Genomic DNA, 22,430 nt, shown 5'->3' with positions numbered 1-22,430 from the left:
TACCCATTAAAAGACATTGTTATGGCTTGTGCCTAGATGACCCCCTAAAGCCTCATGCGGTCATGGGTGGAGCTTTTTCACAGGTGGCTGAATCTAGAGTGTGTGACTGATTCATGGTGCAATGCTAGGATTAAGTGTGGGTGATTGCTGGATTAGTCCACTGATTAGTTTGGCACCACCCTAATCCCAGTAGCCTGAATACAATATAAGGCACAGAAGGTAGCTTGTCTTCCCTTGTTACTTTTGCTACCTTGTGGGTGCCATGAACTGTTCTCTGCGAAGCCTCTTTGCCATGTGGCACTATGCCTTGGAGCCAGCCACCTATGGACTGAAACCCCTACAAACTGAGCTAGGTAAATCTTTTCCCCTCTAACTTTGGGTGTCAGCTATTTTGTCTCAGCAATGAGAAAAACAACTAAGACAGACATGAACAAAAATGTTAACAGTTTTATTTACAATAGCCCCAAACTGGAAATACCCCAAATATATATTAACAAAATGGGTAAACTGTAGCATAGTCATACAATGGAATGCTATAAAGAATTATGAAAGAAGAGACACAAAGGAATACCCATAAAGTTCAAATAGAGGCAAAACCAACTTTTGGCAACAGCATTAGAAGTTATAGAGCTGGGAGTGTAGATCAGTGAGAGAGAGCTATTGACTTTGTATGTGGCAAGGCCCTGAACCACAAAAGAAAAAAAGAAAGAAAAAAGAAAAAAGAATTACTATTTATCTCAGTGAGGAAAGGTCTGACTGAGAAGGGGCTCTTTCACTTATTTCGCCTTTTCCATTGATATTTAAAAATCCTCTTGAATAGCCAGGCATGGTGACACAAGCCTGTAATCCAAGCCACAGGGGAGAATGAGGGAGGAGGTTCTGAAGTTCCAGCCCAGCCTGGGCAACTTAGCAAGACCCTGTCTACCCTTTCTATCCTAGGGATATACATTAGTGGTAGAGAGCCCCTGAGTTCAATCTTCAGTACTGTAAAACAAAATAAAATGAAATACACAAAAACATTCTCTTAAATATAATTGTAGGACCCTTGTAATATTTCATCAAATGCAATGTAAGATACTAAAGACATTTCCAATTTCTCCATTACAGATAATGGTCTCATAAGCATATTTTTACATAGGTCTTTTGGATTATTTCCTAGGGCAAATTCTTAGAAGTGTAATTACCAGGCCAAAGGGTATAATCATTTTCAGACTGTTGATGTATGATACTAAATCTCTTTATAAAATCCATGTCTGAAGTTATACTCCTATCATCAAGAGAATGTTCATCATCACGTAAGAGAATATTCAGCTCACCATACAGTTCCAGTGTTGAGTATTTTCTACAGAACATCTAATTATAAAAAATATCTTATGGAAAAATTAGTACATATAATAAATTTTTTTAACATTTATAATGTTATCTTTTGGAGACTGTGATTATTAAAACCCAGGATCTATAAAGCATTCCAGGCCTCTATCTGTATGCAAGTGTGCACATAGCATAGGAATTGAGATTTCCAGGTCCTCCACTCTAACTTGAAAACAAAATCATTCTGCTTTGTCAAAAACTGGATTTGGGCTGGATGTGGTAGTGCGGGCCTGTAATTCTAGCACTTGAGAGGCTGAGGCAGGAGGATTGCTGCAAGTTAGGGGCCAGCCGGGGTTACGTAGTGAGTTTAAGGCTAGCTTTAACTATAGCAAGACTCAAAAATTCAAAAGGAAAAAACCCCCCAAAATCTGGACTTGATATAATTGTTTTTAGAAGGGTTTCAAATCTAGAGAATGTTTGCATGTTATTACCTTACAGAATGGTGTCTCTATAGCTGAATAACATTCCATCCTATCAACATTCCTTCCTTTCCTTTCTTTTCCCTTCCTTTCCCTTTCCCTTTCTTCCTTCCTTCCTTCCTTCCTTCCTTTCTTTCTTTCTGCAGTGCTGGGGATCAAACTCAGGGCCTTGCGCTTGTGAGGCAGGCGGTGGCACCACTGAGCTAAATCCCTGGCACATTATTTTTTTATTCATGGTCTCATTATATTTAATAACACATAATAAGTGAAAACAATCTAAAACACACAAACCAGGGCCGGGGATTTAGCTCAGTGATTACACCGCCTGCCTCGCAAGCGCAAGGACCTGAGTTTGATCCCCAGTACCAAAAAAAAAAAAAGAAAAAAACACACAAACCATACAGTCTCCCTTAATATCTCTACCTCTGCATCCACTTCCTTCCTGAAAAGTGATTAGGATGGCAGATGTTCTTTCATAAATTTTGCTGTGTTTACACACATATATATGGATACCAATATGGTTTTGGTTTATTCACATAAATGAAATCATATCATCACATCCTTTTCACCTTGCTTTTTCTTTTCTTTTGGTATTGGTGATTGAGCCCAGAGCATTCACACTGAGCTATATTCCCAGCCCTTTTTTATTCTGAGACAGGGTCTCACTAAGTCACTAAGTTACGCAGGCTGGGCTTGAACTTGGGATCCTCTTGCCTCAACCTCCCATGCTGCTGGCATTACAGGTGTGGGCCACCAGTCCCAGCTTTGTTTTTTGCATTTAATGATGTCATAGACTATTCAATGTTAGTAAGTAAAACTCTATGACTCAATTTCATGAAATACTAAATTACATGTACTTTCCTCAGTGTAGCCCTCCGTCCTGTTCCCTCACAGGCAAGCACTTATTCTTCCACCAATTCTATCAAATTTTTCCCGGGCTGGAGATTTAGCTCAGTGGTTCCGCCATCTGCCTTGCAAGCACAAGGTCCCAAGTTCAATCCCCAGTACCAAAAAACAACAAAAAAAACCCCCCAAAAAACCCTTTTTTTCCTGACCATACTTTCTTGCTCTATCCTCTATGGCTTTTCTTCATTGTACTTATTTGTTTCTGCCTCTCCATTTAACCTCAATTCTATGAGAACAGAAAATGTGTTTTTCCGCATTTATATTCTAGTGCCTAGCATAGGACCTGGAACATAGAAATTTATTATTTGCTCTATAATTGTACTGAATCAAGTCCTGCCCTTTCATTTATAGATCCATAGAGCTCTCAGAAGAGTACAGCCTTCTACTTTAACACTACAAGTTGAATATACCTTTTCTGATGTGCTCGCTTCAGCAGCACATATACTGAATATACCTTTTCTTTTTTGTTCTTTTTTTTTTTTGGTACCGAGGATCGAACTTGGGACCTTGCGCTTGTGAAGCAGGCAGCAGAACCACTGAGCTAAATCCCCGGCCCATGAATATACCTTTTCTGAAATGCTTGGGGTCAGAAATGTTTTAGATTTCAGATTACTTTTTTAATTCTAAAGTATTTGCATATACATAATGATATATCTTGAGGCCTAAACATGAAATTCATTTATGCTTCACACCCTCCTTACATCTATAACCTAAAGGCAACTTTATACAATACAGTATTTTTAGTGCATGAGCATTTTGACTTCGACCATCATATGAGGTTGGGTGTAAAATTTTCTACCAGCAACATCATGTCTGCCCTCAAAAGATTTTGGAGTTTGGAGCATTTCATATATTTGGATTAGGGACATTCACCCTGTATTGCTTAACAGTTCCCTTATGTTTGCTTAGGAGAGCTTTCCTCATAATCCTGCAGCTACTGAAAATGACCTTATGGGACTGAATAGCTCATATGGAACTGTAGCTCAATCATAGAGTGCCACTGGTTCAATCACCAGTACTGAGAAGGAGAGAGGAAGGAAATAAGAAAAGAAAGGGGTTAGAAAGGTAGCTCAGCACTCCCTGGGTTCAATACCCAGTACTGAAAAAAAAATTATTGGGAATACGTTTGAAACAAAAAGAAAGACCAGCAAAGAAAAAACTAGATAAAAAAGGATCAGATGGAAATTTTAGAACTTCAAAAAAATACAATAACCGAAATTTTAAAAAACATTAGTACAGCAGAAGAGAGATGACAGAGGAAAAGAGGAAAGTGTCAATGAAATTGATAAAGCAAAAAAAAATTATCCAGTTATAAACAGAGAAAAGTAATTAAAAAAAAAAAACAACAGAGCCTCAGAAATCTATGGCATCACACCAAGAGGTCTAAAGTGGTGTCTCAGGGTCATAGAAAGAAAGAAGAATATGAACAGCAAATCTATTTGCAGAAACAATAGCTAAAATTTTCCCCAGATTTAGTGAAAGACAAGAGATTCAAGAAACTCAGCAAACTCTAAACGAATAAATTCAAACAAATCCATGCCAGAAAATTCTTTCATGAATATACCGAGGAATGGTATAGTTGAACCAAATGGTAGTTCTATGCTTAGTTTGTTTTTTGAGGAAAACATCATACTGATTTCTATAATGGTTGTACTAATTTACATTCCCACCAACAGTATAGAAGAGTCCCCCATCATTGCCAGCATCAATTTTTTTTTGTATTCTTGATGATAACCATTCTGACTGGGATGAAATGGGCTCTCAATGTAGTTTTTTGTTGTTGTTGTTACTTTTTTTTGGTACTGGTGATCGAACTCGGGACCTTGAGCTTGCGAGGCAGGCGGCGGAACTACTGAGCAAAATCCCCAGCCCAATCTAGTTTTGCTTTGCATTTTTCTGATGGCTAAAGATGAACATTCTTTCATACACTTATTGGCCATTTGTACTTCTTTTGAGAAATATCTGTTCAATTCATTTGCCTATTTAGTGATTGAGCTATTTGATTTTTTCATGCTTTTTTTCATGTTAAGTTTTGAGTTCTTTCTATATTCTGAATATTAATCCTCTGTCAGAAGAGTAGCTAGAAAATATTTTTTTTTTGGTATTCTGTACCAAATGATTGCTAACCAAAGTATGTAGTCTTTTCAATAAACTGTATTCTGAGCCTGATATAGGGATGCGTGCCTATAATCCCAATGATGAGGCTGAGGTAGAAGGATCAAAAGTTCAAGCCCAGCCCAGGCAATTTAGTGAGACCCTGTCTCAAAATACAAAATAAAAATAGGGCTACAATATAGTGCAGTACAAAGGCCTTGGGTTCAATGCCCACTACAAAGAAGGAAGGAAGGGAAAAAAGGAGTGAGGGAAGGAAGGAGGGAGAGAGAAAAAGAGGGAGAGCAAAAGAAATACATCCTTGTGTAGACCAAAGATGGGTAACCACCTAGGTAAACTGTGGCTGAGGCAGGGGATCATATGTTTTGAGTGCTGCCAGGGCAACTTAACAATTTAAGGAGAGACCCTGTCTCAAAGTAAAAAATTATCCAAGTACTGTGGCACACATCTGTAATACCAGCACTCTGGGAAGCTGGCTAGGAGGACTGAAAATTCAATCCCAGAGTGGACAACATAGCAAGACCCTGTCTCAAAATAAAAAATAAAAAGTGGATTGGGGATACAGCTCAGTGTGATAGCCCTGGGTTCAATGTACAGTACCAATAAACTAATTAACTTTAAAAATTAAAAATGGGCTGGAGATGTAGCTTGGTGGGAAGGCCTTGAGTTCAAACCCCACTAGCGCAAAAAAAAACCACAAAGTGTTGAAACAGCTGCTGGATATCCATAAATAAAAAGAAAAACAAGAAGCAAAGACTCCTCACACTGTATACAGAAATAAACTAAAAATTTGTTCTAAGTGTAAAATGTACACCTGTTTAACATTTAAAAAGAAACAGGAGAAAATAAGTATGCCTGAGGTTAGGCAAAGAGTTCTTAGAGATGACACCAAATGTATGATCAATAAAAGATAAAAATTTTATTTTTAAATAACTTTAAATTTTATTTTGGAAAAGATGCTATTAAAAGAATTAAAAGACAAACTACAGACTAGGAGAAATACTTGTAAACCTGATGCTTGACTCAGGACTTATACACAGAATATATAAAAAATTATCAAAGCTCAGCAGTAAGTGACAAACGCATTAGGTTTTTAAGTGGGTAAAATACTGTTGGTGAACCGAAAATTCACCAAATAGGATATATGGATGACAAATTAAGCATAAGAAAAAACTTTTATTATTAGTCATTTGTGAAATGGAAATTAAAATCATGATGAAAACTGGGGGTGTTGCTCAGTGGTAAAGCACTTTTATAACATGCACAAGCTAGGTTTGATCCCCAACACTACAAAATAAAAATTAAAAATAAATAAATTTTAAAAATACTGACCAAGTACTAGTAATAAAAGAAACAGCTATTTTAGAAAATGGTTTACACCAAGTTCTTATAATTTTTTTTTTTTTTTTGGTACCGGGGATTGAACTCGGGACCTTGCGCTTGCGCGAAGTTCTTATAAATTAAGAAATATACTTACCATATGACCCAGCAATCCCACTCCTAGATATTTAAACTAGGGAAATGAAAATTTATGTTCACATAAAAACCTGTGCAGAAGTCCTTCTAGCAGCTCTATTAAAACCACCAAAAATTATAATTAACTTAAATATCTTTTAAGGGGTAAACAGATAAAGTGTGGTAGATCTGCTGTGATGGTTAATCTTAATTGTGTTAACTTGATCCGCCTGGGATCCATCCAAGGGATTATTAAAGCACATTTCTCTGTGTTTGGGTGAGTCATGGAGGTGTGATTTTGAGTACTATTATCTTGTCCCTGGCCCTTCTCTCTTGCACCATTCTGCTTTCCAGCCCCATGAACTAAGCACCTTTGTTCTACCATGCCCTCCCTCCACCATGTTTCTGCCTTGGAGCCAGCCACCCACAGACTGAATCCCCTGAAATCATCAGCCACATTAAACCTCTCCAGTTTTACCGGGTGTGGTGGTGTATGCTGTTAATCCCAGCACTTGGGAGGCTGAGGAAGGAGGATCACTGTGAGTTTGAACCAGCCTGGGCTACCTAGTGAGTTTATGGTCAGCCTGTGCTACAAAGCAAGACCTAAAAACCCAAAACCAATAAATAAATAAAAAATAAACCTCTTCAATTAAAAAATTGTGTCTCTCTTTTTTTTTTTTTTTGGTACCAGGGATTGAACTTGAGACCTTGTGCTTGGGAGGCAGGCGGAAGAACCACTGGGCCAGGGATTTAGCTCAGTGGTTCCACCGCCTGCCTTGCAAATGCAAGGTCCTGGGTTCAATTCCCAGTTGAGCTTGGAAGTTATTACAAAAGGATAGTATGAGAGATAGTTTGGATGGCACAACTATTCTGTATTCTGAATGTGATGGTAGTTACATAAATCTTTAACTATGGTAAAAATTCTAAGAACTGTACATACATACTCAAAAGTCAGTTTGAACATTAATTTAAAAAGTAAAAGTGGAAAACTTCAAGTTACACATATCATCAAATTGTTAAAAATCAAAGTAGCTTGGGCTGGGGATGTAGCTCAGTGGCACAGTGCCTACCTGGCAAGTTCGAGGCCCTGAGTTAAATTTCTGTACTAAATAAATAAATAAATAGGGCTGGAGATTTAGCTCAGTGGTTCCGCTGCCTGCCTTGCAAGCCCAAGGACCTGAGTTCGAGATCCCTGGTACCAAAAACAAACCAAAACAACAATAAACAAACAAACAAATTTTTTAAAGTAGCTTATTTTCATAATTTTTAGTTTCATTTTGTAAAATAAAATCCAAGTTCAGCCATTTTTCTCACTATTATCAATGAAATTTTGACTCTTATTTTATGTGGACTCATCTTAAGTAGTCTTTTTCATTACCCATTTTATCCTTCATTAACCTCCTTTATATTAAAATATACATGGTGGCACACACCTATAATCCCAGCTACTGGGGAGGGTGAGGCAGGAGGATTTGAAAATTTGAGGCCAGTGTGGGCAACTTAGTAAGACTCTGTCTCAAAAGAAAAAGGGAGGAGAATACAGCTCAGTGGTAGAACTCTTGCCTAGCATATGCAAGGCTCTGGGTTCAAACCCCAGCACCACACACACACACACGAAGGAGATGTGCCAGAGTGTTAACTATACCAAGTTATTTCTGGATAATGAGATTTTAAGTCACTTGCTTTCTTTATTTTCTGAATTTTCCACAATGGGCTAGTATTACTTTTATTATTAGTAGAAAATAAGTTTTAAAAAAAGCCTTTCAATCCAGATCAACTAATGTTTCTTAAGGGAAATCTAGCTAGGCAGAGAGAAGTTAGAAAACAAGAGATTTGCTAGTGTTGCTGAAGAAGAAAACTGGTAACTCTTAGGAAGAAGGCTAGCTCACCTGAGACTGTTTGAAAACATCCTTCCCAACAACATCGAGGTTTGAAGGGTCTTTGATGGAACTAACATACTCAGAAACAGCCTTGATCACCACATCACAAGGTGGAAGAACAAGCTGATGAGCTCGGACCTAAAAAAGGGAAAATAATTAAGAGACACTGATATTAAAGATGAATTACTGAGAAAAAGAGTGAGGTGGGGGTGAGATATAGAATGCAAATTCAGTAAATCCACTGAAAAATACTTTAAAAAAATACTTTCCCACCTAATTTTCAGTACAGAATACTTGGGAAAGACTGAAAAAGTATGGAGACATAAAAACATATCATGTATAATCCTCCTACAGAGATAACTATTGTTTTATGACACTGGCATAATTAATCAGCTCTATTTCAAGAGACATTTTGGCTGATTCCAACTTTTTGCTATTAAAAGTGACACCATGGGCTGGGGATTTAGCTCAGTGGCACTGCGCCTGCCTTACAAGCGCAAGGTCCTGAGTTTGATCCCTGGTACCAAAAAAAAAAAGTGATACTATGAGCCAGGCATGGTGGTGCACACCTGTAATCCCAGCACGTGGGAGGCTAAGGAAGGAGGATCACCACAAGTTTGAGGCCAGCCTCGGCTACATAGTGAGTTTAAGGCTAGCCTGAACTACACAGCAAGCCCCTGTCTCAGAAAAATGAAACAAAATTATAAAAAAATAAAAGTAATGTTATGATGTATGGAAGATCTTTGGATTCTGATTTGAACTAACTATGGAAAGGCCTTTTTGAGACAATCAAGAAAATCCAAAAATGGAGTAGATATTAAGATGATACCAAGAGATTAGCATTAATTTTGTTGGGAGTGATAATGGCAGTATGCTTAATATAAGAAAATTAAGTATATTACAGATGTACACTAAAGAATGTACGAATGCAATAACCTGAGGTTTGGTATTTGCTTCAAAATACATTATCAACAACAAATCCCAGGAAGTATGGCAAAATCTTGATAACTGAAAGATGTTATCTGGAAGATGTTGTAATGGCAACTCACTATGTTACTATATTACTTTCCCTGTTTTTGAGACGCATAAAATTTTTTTGAAACTTTTTTGATACTGTGATGAAATGTAGGTATGAGTTATTGCCCATTTTCCAATTATTTAATTTTAAACTTCCTCAAACTATAGTTACTAAGTCAAAGGGTATAAACTTCTTAACCATTTACTACATGCATATGATGTGAAAGGCACTGTCCTAGGTACCAGGGACACAGCAGTGAGCAAGAAAGAAAATATTCCTTGCCTAAATGAGAACTTAAATTTTAGTGTTGGGATCAGGTGAGGGAAGTAAAACAAAAGAAACAGGATGTAGTGGTGTACACCTATAATCCCAGCACTCTGGGAGGCTGAGGCAATAGGCTGGAAAGTTCTATGCCAGCCTGAGCAAATAAGTGAAACCCTCAAAATAAAAAATAGACTAGGGATGTAGCTCAGTGTGAAGACCCTGGATTTCATTCTCAGTACCAAAAAACACATACATAAATAAGAAATATGTATAATGTGCTAGATGTAGATAAGTCCTATTGAAAAAAATGTAACCATGGAAAAGGATAGGAAATGCAAGCAAACGTGTACAGATGTGTATGTGTGAGCATATAATTATAAACACAGTAATCAGAAAAGGCTTCACTGAGAAAGTAACATTTGAAAAAAACTCTAGGAGTGAGAAAATGGTCATGTGAGAGGAAAAAGCCTTTCAAATAGAGGGAATGGTAAATAGAAAGGCTCCAAGAGTGAAGGGAAAAAAGAAGGAAAAAAAAGATGAGATTAAAAAAAAAATAACAGGGGGCCAGACAGTCAAGAGGTTTTTATGCTGTGATAAGAAGGATTAGATGAGTAACATGAAGAATCATTAGAAGATTTAAGTGACATGCTCTGATTCTTTTTATTTTAAAGGTTCACTGTACTGTTATATTGAGATTAGTTGGGAGTGGGGGGGAATGTAAGGAGAACCAATGATTAGCAACCTATTATAATAATTCTGGTACGAAATAATGGTGACTCAACCAGGGTACCAGTAGCAAAAATGGTGAGAAACAGTTTTTAAAGAGAGAAATGATAGGGTTTTTTTCCAGTCCCAGTGATTAAACCCAGGGCCTTGCATATGCTAGGTATATGCTCTACAATGAAGCCATATCCCTATCCCTTTTTTATTTTGTATTTTGACACAGGGTCTCACTCAGCTGCTCAGGTTGGCCTTGAACTTTTGATCCTGCCTCAGCCTCCAGAGTAGCCATAATTATAGGCATATGCTGCCTGTAATAGTTTGATGATATTTGCTGGACAAATGAGATGAGGGGTTTGAGAGAGAGGGAAGTCAGGATACCGAGGTTTTTAGCTTAAAAAACAGGAAGGATGAAATTGCCATTAAAGAAAATGAGGATAGTTGTGTGAGGTGCAGGCTTATGGGGAAGATTAGAAGTTTCCACTGGAAATAAAACTTTGAGATGCCTATTAGATATGTAAATGAGGATGTTTAGTAGACAGATGTGATATTAGAATTAGGGTTCAAAGGAGAGGTCAGAGCGAGAGACACAATCTTAGGAGTGTCATCAATGGACACATGATTTTAAGACATGAGACTGGATCAAGCATCCCTGTAGATAGAAGAGTAGGGACCCAAGAGACACTCCACAGTTAAAAGCAGCTACAGAGACTGAAAAAGAGAAGTCAGTGAGGTAGGGAGGAAACCAGAAGAGGGTGCTGTCTTTAAGCCAAGTGAAGAATTAACGACTGTGTCAAATGCGGCCAACTGGTCAAGTAAGATGAAAATGGAGAGCTAGCCAATGGGTTTACTAACTTGAGGTTATTGTTGACCTTGTCAAGGGCAATTTCAATAAACCAGATTGAAAAGAGAATCGGGGAGGAGGATAGTAAGCAGCTTAAGTACTATATAGACACAACTGCACACATGTAATTGCAGCTACTCAGGAGACTGAGGTAAAAGGATCACAAACTCAAGGCCAGCCTGGGCAGCATAGCAACATAGCAAGACCCTGCATCAAAATAAAATAAAAAAGACAGGGATATAGCTCAGAGGCAGAACTCTTGCCTAGTGCAACAACCTGAGTTCAATCCCCAGTACTGCAAATAAATAAACAACTAGAAAGTAAAATATGGAGCAGTAACTTGGGTAGGGAGGAATGAGATCAAGAATGAGCTTTTTTAAAAAAAATAGATGCATATATCAGATGTGATGGTGCATGCCTATAATCCCAGGACTCAGGGGACTGATGCAAGAGGATTGTGAGTTTAAGGATAGCCTGGACTACATGGCAAGTTAAAGGCCAGCCTGGACTATATAGTGAGAGGCTGTCTCAAAAAAAAAAAAAAAAAGGTCAGATGTGGTGTCACATGCCTGTAATCTACCACTCTAGGAGGCTGAGGCAGGAGGATCACAAATTCAATCTCTAGTAGGGCAATCTAGCAACTAAGACATTGTCTCCAAAGAAACATAAAAAAGGCTGGGGATATAGCTAAGTGAGAAGGCCATGAGTGTAATCCCCAGTACCATAAAAACAAATGAATAATAAAAAGAAATTAGATGCATGCTTATACATTTGATGAAAAAGAGTCAATGAACACAGGAGAAATGGATGATGAAGGAGAAAGGTGAAGAATTGCTTCAATTGGCAAAAGAGAATACTGGAGGGGTTGGCCTTTGATAGGAACATAGATAGGTCATCCACAATTAATAGCAGGCAGGCAGGCAGAGCATGTGGGTTCACAGATACATGTAGGTCTGGGAGCTAATGGAAACTCTCTATGTATTGCTTCCATTTTTAACACAAGGTAGGGTCATATACTATGGGTGAGCAAATGAGAAGGAAGAAATAGAGTCTGGAAGAAAGAGGGGAAGGTATGAAATAATCACCTAGAAAAGCGAAAGAGGGAATGAAATATAATACAATCACCAACTTAAAATACCACCAAAGGTATAGGAGGGTATCAGTTTTGCCATAGACTTGATAGCAATAGATTAACGTTTCAATATTTGCTAAACTGTTAATTAAAAAAACATACTGCTCATTTTATTTACATGCATGATCACTGGTGAGGTTGACTATCTAGTCGTACTATTGGTAGCTATATTTCTTCTTTTATGAATTTTCTGAATCTGTCCTTTGTTCATTATTTCATTACTGGGGCATTAGTATTTTTCTTCAGAGATTTGTATCAATTCCTATGATATTAAAGGAATTATTACAACTAAGTTTTTCATGTGTCTGAAATATTTTGAATCTAATGAAAAATTCCATCAAGCTCCAGTCAGAACCTGATGTCCCCTAATCTGTACAGGAAGGAAGTAGGGACACATTACCTTAAGTGATGCAAGAGGATGTTCTGGTCCTAAAAGGCTCCAGTGAAAAGCAGCCAAATCCTCATCTGGAAGAATGTGGTTACCTACAAAGTATATTTGTCATTTATTGACTGTACAAACATTTTCTTAGAAACTCCAGGCCATAAAAACAGTCCTGGTAGAGAAAATGACCAAATAATTCACATAGGCCTATATTCTTAGTATAATAATTACAGCAGCTGTGTGCTGATTGCCTACTATGTATCATATGCATTACATGTATCATCTTTATAATGATCATGTATGGTACTATTATTTCCATTTTACAGTTAAGAAAACTGAGGTTGAGACAAGTTTGGTAACTTGAACCAAGACTGGCCCACACAAGGTTAAAAAAAAGCTAGGACTGTCTGACTCCAAAGCCCACGCTATTTACCTTATCACCTAGTCGTGTTGCCTTTTATAATGAAAACTACCAAATTACTGATTGCCTAATAAATGCTGAATATTTTATATATCTTATTTCATTTAACTTCATCAATAATAACATGAGGTATTATTATTCCTGTTTTATAAATGAGCAAACTGAAATTGGCAAAATTTGACTTTAGTGATTTACACAGGACCTAATTCTAAAACCTGTGCTGATTCTATTAGATTATCAAATTCTTGTCCTTTGGGATTTACAGAGCAGAGGTCACATCTGAGACAGACATTAATGTTCATGCTGTCAGTACTTGGAAAACCAATTTAAAATATGAACCATCTATATTTACTTTGAAATAAATCTTAAAAACATAAATGGAGGAATAGATAGATATTTGATAAAGCAAGTATAGTATAATGTTAATAGCAGAATATAGGTGGTGAATAAAGGGTTTTTTACTGTAAAATTCTTTTAATTTTACTACATGTTGGGAATTTTTTATAATAGCACAAAGGAAACAAAGAGGAAAAATATAATCAACAATTTGTGCTTCTGATCTAAATTTACACACTGGGGAAGAAATGCGAATGGTCTGAGTAGGAAACCAAAGTTGAAACTTTTGGCCTAAGATATACTCTGCATACGATAGTTATAAAATGTAATAAAAGAAAAAGTTTTATAGCCAAGGGCGGTGGCATATGCACGACACCCCAGGACTTGGAAGGGTAAGGCAGGAGGATCATCCCAAGTTCGAGGCTAGCCTGGGTTACCTAGAGAATTCAAGGCCAGCCTGATCTACATAGTGAGGCCCAGTCACACACACACACACACACACACAAAAACCAGTAAAAAACATTTTAGAAGAATCAAAATGATGTTCTGGAATATCCTGCAACAATCCGTAAGACAAACATGCTGAGTTTTAGTGGTCTACTAAGAAGCCCAAACCCCTGATGGGTTTTCTATAGCAGTTTTTGGCATGAGGACTTTTTTGGGGTTTTTTTTTTGTTTGTTTTTTTTTTGGTAACGGGGATCGAACTTGGCACCTTGCGCTTGGGAGGCAGGCAACAGAACCACTGAGCTAAATCCCCAGCCTGGCATGAGGACTTTAAAAAGATCATGACAAGCTAAATCACTCTAGTCTTCATCCCTTAACAATAGAAGAGGAAACTTTACCAATCACTGGCTTCTCTCCTTTGAAGTACTTACCTAACAGTGCAGCAAATATGGGAAAATTCATGCGCTTCAGACCCAGTTGCTTGGCCACCTCCTGCATCAGGAATTGGTTGGTAGTAAGGTTCTTCCCATTCCAGCTCAACTTCAGAGCATGGGAACTGTAGTAAGAGGGAATATTGTAGAGAGCATACTCGGAGTCATGGGCAAGAAGGCCATGGAAACCATTCTCCCTGAAAAAAGCCACCACTTCCAAATGGTGGTCTTCAAGGCTCTGGAAGACCTAGGAGAGAAAAGAACATGTCATTCCACAGAAATGGATCTGCATCTGGTTAGAAGTCAGGAAGGTTACTAACTACCACATTTTATAATTGGTGAAATTTAAGATTACATGTTGTCGATAGGACTCCTATAAACAAAAACAAACAAAACAAAAGCCACCTCTCAGCCTAGAACTTGATTATTCCTGTAAATGTAGACAGAATTATTTTAACTTTGTATTTTTTATTAGTATATACTTGTCATACATATTGATCACATTCATCATAGGGAATTTGTACCTGTATATATCTTCTTTTTTTCCTGTTCCCCTATTTATAAAAGCTTTGCTTCATTCTATTCTCTTTTTTTTCTTCCTTCCTTTCCCCCTCCCCTTCTCTTGTTCCCCTTCCCATTTGAACAAGTTCTTCCTACTTCCTAACAGCTATTTTCCATTTTGCTTCTTATTTACCCTTTGGGTTTCTCACACAGGATAAACAATGCAATATTTAAACTTGTGTTTCCAATTTATTTCACTTAAGATTATGGTCTCAAGGGCCGGGGATTTGGCTCAGTGGCACTGCGCCTGCCTCACAAGCGCAAGGTCCTGAGTTCGATCCCCTGTACCAAGAACAAAACAAAACAAAACAAAAAGATTATGGTCTCAAGGTGCATCCATGTTCCTACAAATGATTCCAGTTTATCCTTATTTATGGCAGAGTAACAATCCCTTGTATATAAATACTATATTTTCTTTATCCATTCATCTGTTGATGAGCATATGGGCTGTTTCTAAGATTTAGTTATTATAAATTGTGCTGCTATAAACATGGGTATGTGTATCACTGTGGTATGGTGCTTTTAATTCTTTCGGGAAGATACCAAGAAGGGAAATAGCTGGAACAAATGGAATCTCTAGTTTTAGTTTTTTGAGGAATCTCCACACTGATTTCCACAGTGGTTGCACCAGTCTACACTCCCATCAACAGTGTAGAAGGGGCTCCTTTTTGCCCCAAAGCGTCAGTAGCATTTGATACTGGTTGGTTTCTTGATGACAGTTATTCTTTCTGGAGTGAGATGGAATCTTAGTGATTTTTTTTTCTGGTACTGGGAATCTAACTCAGGACCTTGCACTTTCCAGGTAGGCACAGGGCCACTAAGCTAAATCTCCAGCCCTCAGGGTTGTTTCAATTTGCATTTCTTGAATGCCCAGTGATGTTGATCATCTTTTCATATATTTATTTGCCATTTCTATTTCTTCATCTGAGAAGTATCTGTTCATTTCAGATGCCCATTTTTGGATTAGGTTTTTAAATTTGGGGAGGGTCTGATTTTTTTGAGTTCTTCATATATTCTAGATGTTGGTCCTTTGTCTAAGGAGTGAATGGTAAAAATTTTTTCCCATTCTGTGGGTTGTCTCTCTACTCTGTTAGTGGTTTCCTTTGCTATGCAAAAGCTTTTTTAATTTGATGTGATCCCAGTTGTTGAATTCAGAACTATTTCCTGTGTATGTGTTCACTCAATTGCTCAGGTTTTTTTTCACTCCTTTTATGAAACCTGATGTGAGGCTCTTCAAAACCAGAATACTGGCCAGGCATAGTGATGCATGCCTATAATTCTAGTTCTCGGTAGGGTTTGACAGGAATATTACCACAAATTTGAGATCAGCCAAGGATACACAGTAAGTTCAATGCCAGCCCGAACTACCTAGCAACACTCTGTCTCAAAAAAACCCCCCAAAACAAACCTCAGAATGATAAAATTAATATAACATATATTACTTAAGTTTCAAAGAAGAGACCTTTGTTAGAAAAATAATAAAGCTATTATTTATTAACCTGTAGTATATGCCACACATAGTCTACCCACATTAGATACATAGACATGGAAACAGATAGCTAGTTAATTCAGCTAACTTTTTTTTTAAGTTCTTGCTTTACAAGACCATGTCCCAAAGAAAAAAGGTTCCCCCCCCACCCTTAGGAGCATTTTATATCACAGGGTACCCATATGGTATACTTCCAACAGAGGGTCAGAAACTTCACCCCATTGCAGAATGAGGAAAGTAAGGCTACAAGAGGTTGATTGCCCCCAAAGTTGCACAATGAGTGAATGGTAGATAGAATAAAACTCAGGCTGATCTGACATTGTACCAGGCACTTTTCTAGAGAGCACAATTTTTTCTTTTTATGAAACAGAGACAGACTGTTAAGTACCCTTCCTATATATACCTCTATTGCTACACATGAAGACTACCAAAGTTATTTGTATACTGGCTCCCCCAGACTAAGTTCCGTTTTTAGAAAACTTTGTATACAGTTAGTCTAACAGCATAGATACACTGGATAAAGAGGTGACTCACATTCAAAGCAGGATGGCATGAAAATTCATCACAAAACTGAAAAGAGTGCATTATTTTAAATTTATGAATTATTTCTAGAGTTTTCTATTTAATATTTTTGGACCACAGGTAAACATAGGTACCTGAAACCATAGAAAGTAAAACCATAGAAGGCTAGGTCTGGTGGTGCACGCTTGTAATCCCAGCACTTGGGAGGCTGAGGTAGGATTGCCATGAGTTCAAAACCAGCCTGAAATGTAAAGAGAGACCCTGTCTCAAAAGAAAGTAAAACCATAAAGAGGGTACTACTGTATCTCCTTTTCTTTTTTAAATTTTTATTATTATTATTATTTTTTGAGACAAGGTCTCACTATGTAGTTCAGGCTAGCCTTCAACTCACTATGTAGTCCAAACTGGCCTTGAACTCATGGCGATCCTCCTGCCGCCTCAGCCTCTCGAGTGCTGGGATTATAGGCGTGTACCATCATGCTCAGCATGTATCTCCTTTTAAAGACACTGGATAAAACGGTAAGGCTCACAGGTCAAGGAACTTGACCAAAGCCTCAGAACTAAAATGTGAAGCTGGTCAACAAAGACACAAAAATATATTCAACATCACTAATCTTTAGAGAAATGTCAAAGCCATGAGAAACCACGTAATACCCACTAGCTACATGTGAAGAATTTTTCATTACGGAAAATTTTAAACATACAAAGAGCATAATTTAATGAACTTCAATGACAGCATTATACAGTTTCAACTGTTATCAAAGTTAAACCATTCTTGTTTCATCTATCTTGTCCCCCTTTTTACATATTGATTTTTAAAAACCACAAAAAATTTACCATTGTATTTTGTTTCTATGAATTTGACTACTTCATATAGTTCATAAAATGGAATTGTGTAGTGTTTGTCCTTTGTGACTGGTTTCACTTAGTATAATATCCTCTAGATTTATCCATGTTGTAGCACCTAACAAGATTTCTTTCTGATTTTGTTTTTTGTGATACTGGGGATGGAACCCAGGGCCTTCACACTGAGCTATATTCCCCAACCCTTTTTATTTTTTGAGAAGGGGTCTGGCTAAGTTGCTAGGTTGCCCAGGCTGGACTCCAACTTGTGATCTTCTTATTTCAGCCCCCCAGAGTGCTGGGATTATTAGGTGTGTCACTATGCCTGGCTGATTTCTTCCATTTTTAAGGTTGAATAATACTCTGCTGTGAGCTTGTACCACATTTTGAGTATCCATTCATTTACTGATGGACATATGGGTGGCTTTCAACTCTTGGCTATTGTGAATGACACTGTTATGAATATGAGTATGGAAATATTTTTTTGAAATTCTCCTTTCAATTCTTTTAAACACATACTCCTGAAGTGGAACTGTTGAATCATGCTACTTCTACTGTTTCCAAGAGTGGTTGCATTATTTTACAATCACACCAACAGCAGAAAAGTGTTACAATTTTCCCCCATCTTGACAACATTTCAATATTTATTTATTTTTTTTTTTAGAGTAACTATCCTACTGGGTGTGAAACTCACTATGGTTTTGATTTGCATTTTTCTGAGAATTAGTGGTGTTGAGCATCTTTTCATATACTTATTTGTCATTTCTGACATATTTTTAAAGCAAATTCCAGATATCAAATTACTCATAAATACTTCATTATCTACCTCTCAAGAAAGACGAAGGAGTGAAGGGAGGGGAAGGGGAAAGGAAAAGAGGGAAAGGAAAAACTATGAGAAAAGAAAAAAAAATGGAAATGAAATCTATGTAAATAGGGAAGGGCGGACGGGGTGAAGGGTGCACAGGTAATGGGGAAAAAAATAAGAACCAAGATACATCATGTACAGGTACAAACACCCAATGATAAATGTAAACGAATTGTATACCTAAAATGTACCAATAAAAGAACAAAAAAAAAAGAAGGGCTTTAAAATAACATAAGCACAATACCATTATTACACTCAATAAAATTAACAAAATTTTTTTGTGTGTGTGTGTGGTAGTGGAAATGGAATCCAGGACCTTGTGTGGACTGGGCAAGCTCTCTAGCACTAAGCTACATTACCAGCCTTTTAAATTTTATTTCGAGGTAAGGTCTTTTTTTTTTTTTTTTTTTGGTTCTGGGAATTGAACTCAGGTCCTTGGGCTTTCAAGGCAGGTGGTAGGTAGTACCACTGAGCTAAATCCCCGGCCCATGAGCTAAGAGCTTGATAAGTTGCTCAGGCTGGCCTTGAACTTGTGATCCTTCTGCCTTAACCTCCCAAGTATCTGGAGTTACAGATATGCACCATGATGGCTGGCAACAATAGCTTAATATTATAATATCCAGTCCAAATTTAATTTTCCATGACTGCTTCAGAAATGTCTTTGATAGTTGGTTCGTTCAAATCAGGGGCTACATATTGTTCATATGATGCATGTGGTTGATATAGCTTCCAAGTGTCTTAATTTATACCAGTTCCCCTCCTGTTACGCCATTTATTTGTTGAAAAAATATTTTCATTTTTTTTCTTTTTCTTTTTTCTGTTTTTTTGAGACGGGGTCTTGCTAAGTAGTCAGGCTGGCCTCAAACACCTCATTCTCAGCCTCCTGAATGCTGGGATTACAGGTATGTACCACCATGCCTAGCTAAATTTTTCAATTACCAAAATAATATAGATTATTTAACAAATGGTGTGGGGATAACTGGAGAATCATTCGAGAAAAAAAAAAGTACATCTATATCTCACACTTCAACCAGGACAACCATAAAAATAATAGAAGACATATACTGTGATCACAAAGTAGGGAATGTTTTTAAGTACAGTCATATGCCATATAATCTTTCAGCCAAAGACAGATCACACATATAAGGGCGTCCTATAAGGTTAAAATGAGGCTGAAAAGTTTCTATAGCCTCATGATATCACACCTGTCTTGACATGCATAATACGTTTTTCACAAGTTTATGGTAACAATGCAAACAAACCTACTGCACTGCCAGTCATATAAAAGTATAGCATATACAAATATGTAATAGTATGAAATAATCGATAATGGTAATAAACACCTATGTTATGGGTTTATTATTTACTGTATCTTTCATCATTAGTTTATTCCTTGTACTCTTAAAAATACTATTTACTATAAAGCTGTACGCAGTGTTATGCCAGCAGCAGCCTCATACATCTGATAGTTATCATGTCTCTTATAATTTTTCCTTATGTCTGATTTAATCTCACATTGTTTTGCTCCTCCTGGATGTAGGAGCTACAGACAAACACACACACACACAAACACACACACACCATATAACCTGTGTACATAGGTATGCAGTAGGCTATTTAATCTGGGCTACTGCTGAGGTAGGACAGAAGACAAAAGATAGGTAAAAAAGGAGATAAAGAAATCATAACTTAGAATTTGCACTTTGTAAGACTGTAACTTCTAGGATTTAGCTGAAGTCACCCAAGACAGCCCCATGCCAACATTCCTCGGCTAGATTTATGCCTCTTCCCTATGAGACCCATTACTAAAAGGTCATAAATTGGCTCAATTAAGAAAGTAAGGTATAGGAGCCTGGCTTTGAGATAAGGACTATCCCAGTGTCAAGTTCTTGGCCAGATTTACTCCTTCCCTGCCAGAGCCATCAATAAAAGGCCATACACAGAAGGTAGTCCAGTGCGGTGGTGCTGCGATTAGCTTCATTGCAGACCTTGAACAAGCAACAGAGAGGTGGACAGGTGTCCCAAATTACGTAGATGACTGCAGAACCTGGAAAAGCTGTTGCCGCTATTGATACCTCCATCCAGCAGGGCAGGATGGCCATGTCCCAGGAATCACTGAGCTTCAGGGATGTGTTTGTGGACTTCACCCTGGAGGAGTGGCAGCAGACGGACTCAGCTCAGAAGAACCTCTACAGGGATGTCATGCTTGAGAACTACAGCCACCTGGTGTCCGTGGGGTATCTAGTTGGCCAACCAGATGAGATCAGCTTGGGACAAAGAGAAGAGGCCTGGGGGTCAGACAGAGGAACCCAGATGAGGAGCTGTCCAGGTGAGCACACACCAGATGTATCCATTTTTGCCTCATGTATTTTGAAGTGCTGTTATTAGAAGTCTGGCAAGTTGATGGGTGGATAGATAACAACAAGGAAAGCCAAGACAACCCCCCATGACAAGCTGCATTCAGAGACAAGGAAATACTGAAGGATGAAAGGGGCTACGAATGCAGAACATGCAGAAAAATCATGTATCTGAGCACAGACTTTGTCTACATAAGACAAAGACTCCCTAAATATCATTCATGGAGAAGGTACTCAACATAATTTAAACTTTCTTAGTTAAAACAAAAGCTATGTAAGAAAGATAATGGGTGTAAGTCATATTGAAAATTATGTCTCCACTCTAATCTTGATAAAGCTAAACCTGCAGAGAAATTCTTTGAAACCCATCAACAAGGAAAAACTCTCCACCATAAGGAAGCTTTTAATAAAAGGTAGAGAATTCAAGGTGGAGAGAAACTCTATGAATGTGGAAAAATATTTATCCAGAAAGCATGCCTTGTGCACCAAAGAAGTCACACTGGAGAGAACCCTTATGAAAGCTGTGAATTTGCAAAAGCCTTCAGCCAAAAGTCAACCTTCGAACGCACAGAATTGAAAAGCCCTACGAATGCAGTGAATGTGGGAAAATCTTTATCCAGAAGGCACCACTCATTAAACATTAAAAGATTCATACAGGGGAGAGACTTTAAAAGTATTAAATGTGGAAAATCTTTCAGTGTAAAATCAACTCTCATTGTACAACTCAGAACTCCCACAGGAGAGAAGTCCTGTGAATGCAGAGATTGTGGCAAAGCCTTCAAGGGAAAGACCTCTCATTAAACATCAAAGAAGTCATTTAGGAGATAAAATGTAAAACCCATGAATAAACCTTTAAGTGAGAGAACTGTCCATTAGTTATGTTGTCATAGTGCGCATCCAAGAATTCATTCAAAATAATTTTGTAAACCATGAGTCAGCCTTCAAAAAATTGCTCAGCCTTCATTAGATTTAGGGAAACTTAATGTTATAATATTCAAAACATGGAATAAACATAAATTCTTCACTCAGAAAAAAAAAATAAAAGACCATAAATTGGCCCAATTAAAAGAGCAAACAAAAGGTTGAGCGAATCCAGAAAATATTTAAATCACCTATTTAAAAAACAAAACATGCCTGCAAATAGGCTGGTTCCCTTTTGAGAGGGAAGATGGGTGGGCGCTTTTTTCCATAGCTTTTCATCCCCTCAAGAAAAGTATAAATGTATTCAGTTCCACACTGAACACCCACACTCCCCCCCCACTTTATTTTTTTTTTGGTACCGGGGGACCTTGCGCTTAAGAGGCAGGTAGCAGAACCACTGAGCTAAATCCCCGGCCCCACACTCCCTTTTTGAGTGTGTCCTGTACTTTCTGTCTTTTCCCAACCAACCCTACTTGTGTCTCTGGCACATCCTCAAAATTCTTTTTTCTGCAATGAGAGTCAGGGAGCCTGCTACAGCGAGGTGGTTAAATTGGGGAAGGCTCAGAGCCAAACCGGTGCCTGTAAGTATCTTCTATGATGCTCATATAACAAAATCACTTAATGACAGTTCACAGAACATATTCCTGTTGCTAAGCAACACAGGACTGTATAAGAGAAAATCTGGGCTAGGCGTGTTGGCACACTACCTGTAATCCTAGCATCCCGGAGGCTTAGG

At 37.8% G+C, this 22,430-nt stretch overlaps 1 protein-coding gene and 1 pseudogene across 4 annotated transcripts in view; one reads left to right on the top strand and one right to left on the bottom strand.

Moving 5' to 3' along the window:
- Nucleotides 1–22,430, bottom strand: part of Fam120c (family with sequence similarity 120 member C) — a 183,886-nt gene that overhangs the window by 121,019 nt on the left and 40,437 nt on the right. For all 4 annotated transcript variants that reach the window (XR_015442377.1, XM_004873525.4, XM_013068768.3 and 1 more), the window contains exons 2-4: nt 14,137–14,383; nt 12,522–12,604; nt 8,153–8,281 (exon numbers count right to left, since the gene is read on the bottom strand). Coding sequence is in view for 3 of the 4 variants with exons in the window: in XM_004873525.4 (XP_004873582.1) it covers nt 8,153–8,281; nt 12,522–12,604; nt 14,137–14,383 (459 nt within the window). In the remaining variant the exon portion in view is untranslated. The remainder of the gene's footprint in view (nt 1–8,152; nt 8,282–12,521; nt 12,605–14,136; nt 14,384–22,430) is intronic.
- LOC101716641 (KRAB domain-containing protein 4 pseudogene) lies at nt 20,360–21,183 on the top strand (annotated as a pseudogene).

The sequence above is a fragment of the Heterocephalus glaber genome, unplaced genomic scaffold (genome assembly GCF_053883595.1).
Source record: "Heterocephalus glaber isolate CG9 unplaced genomic scaffold, H.glaber_assembly_v1.0 deba00001545, whole genome shotgun sequence".
Lineage (NCBI taxonomy): Eukaryota > Metazoa > Chordata > Mammalia > Rodentia > Bathyergidae > Heterocephalus > Heterocephalus glaber.
Note: the sequence above shows the minus strand (reverse complement) of the source record. Positions and strands in the feature narration are given on the sequence as shown.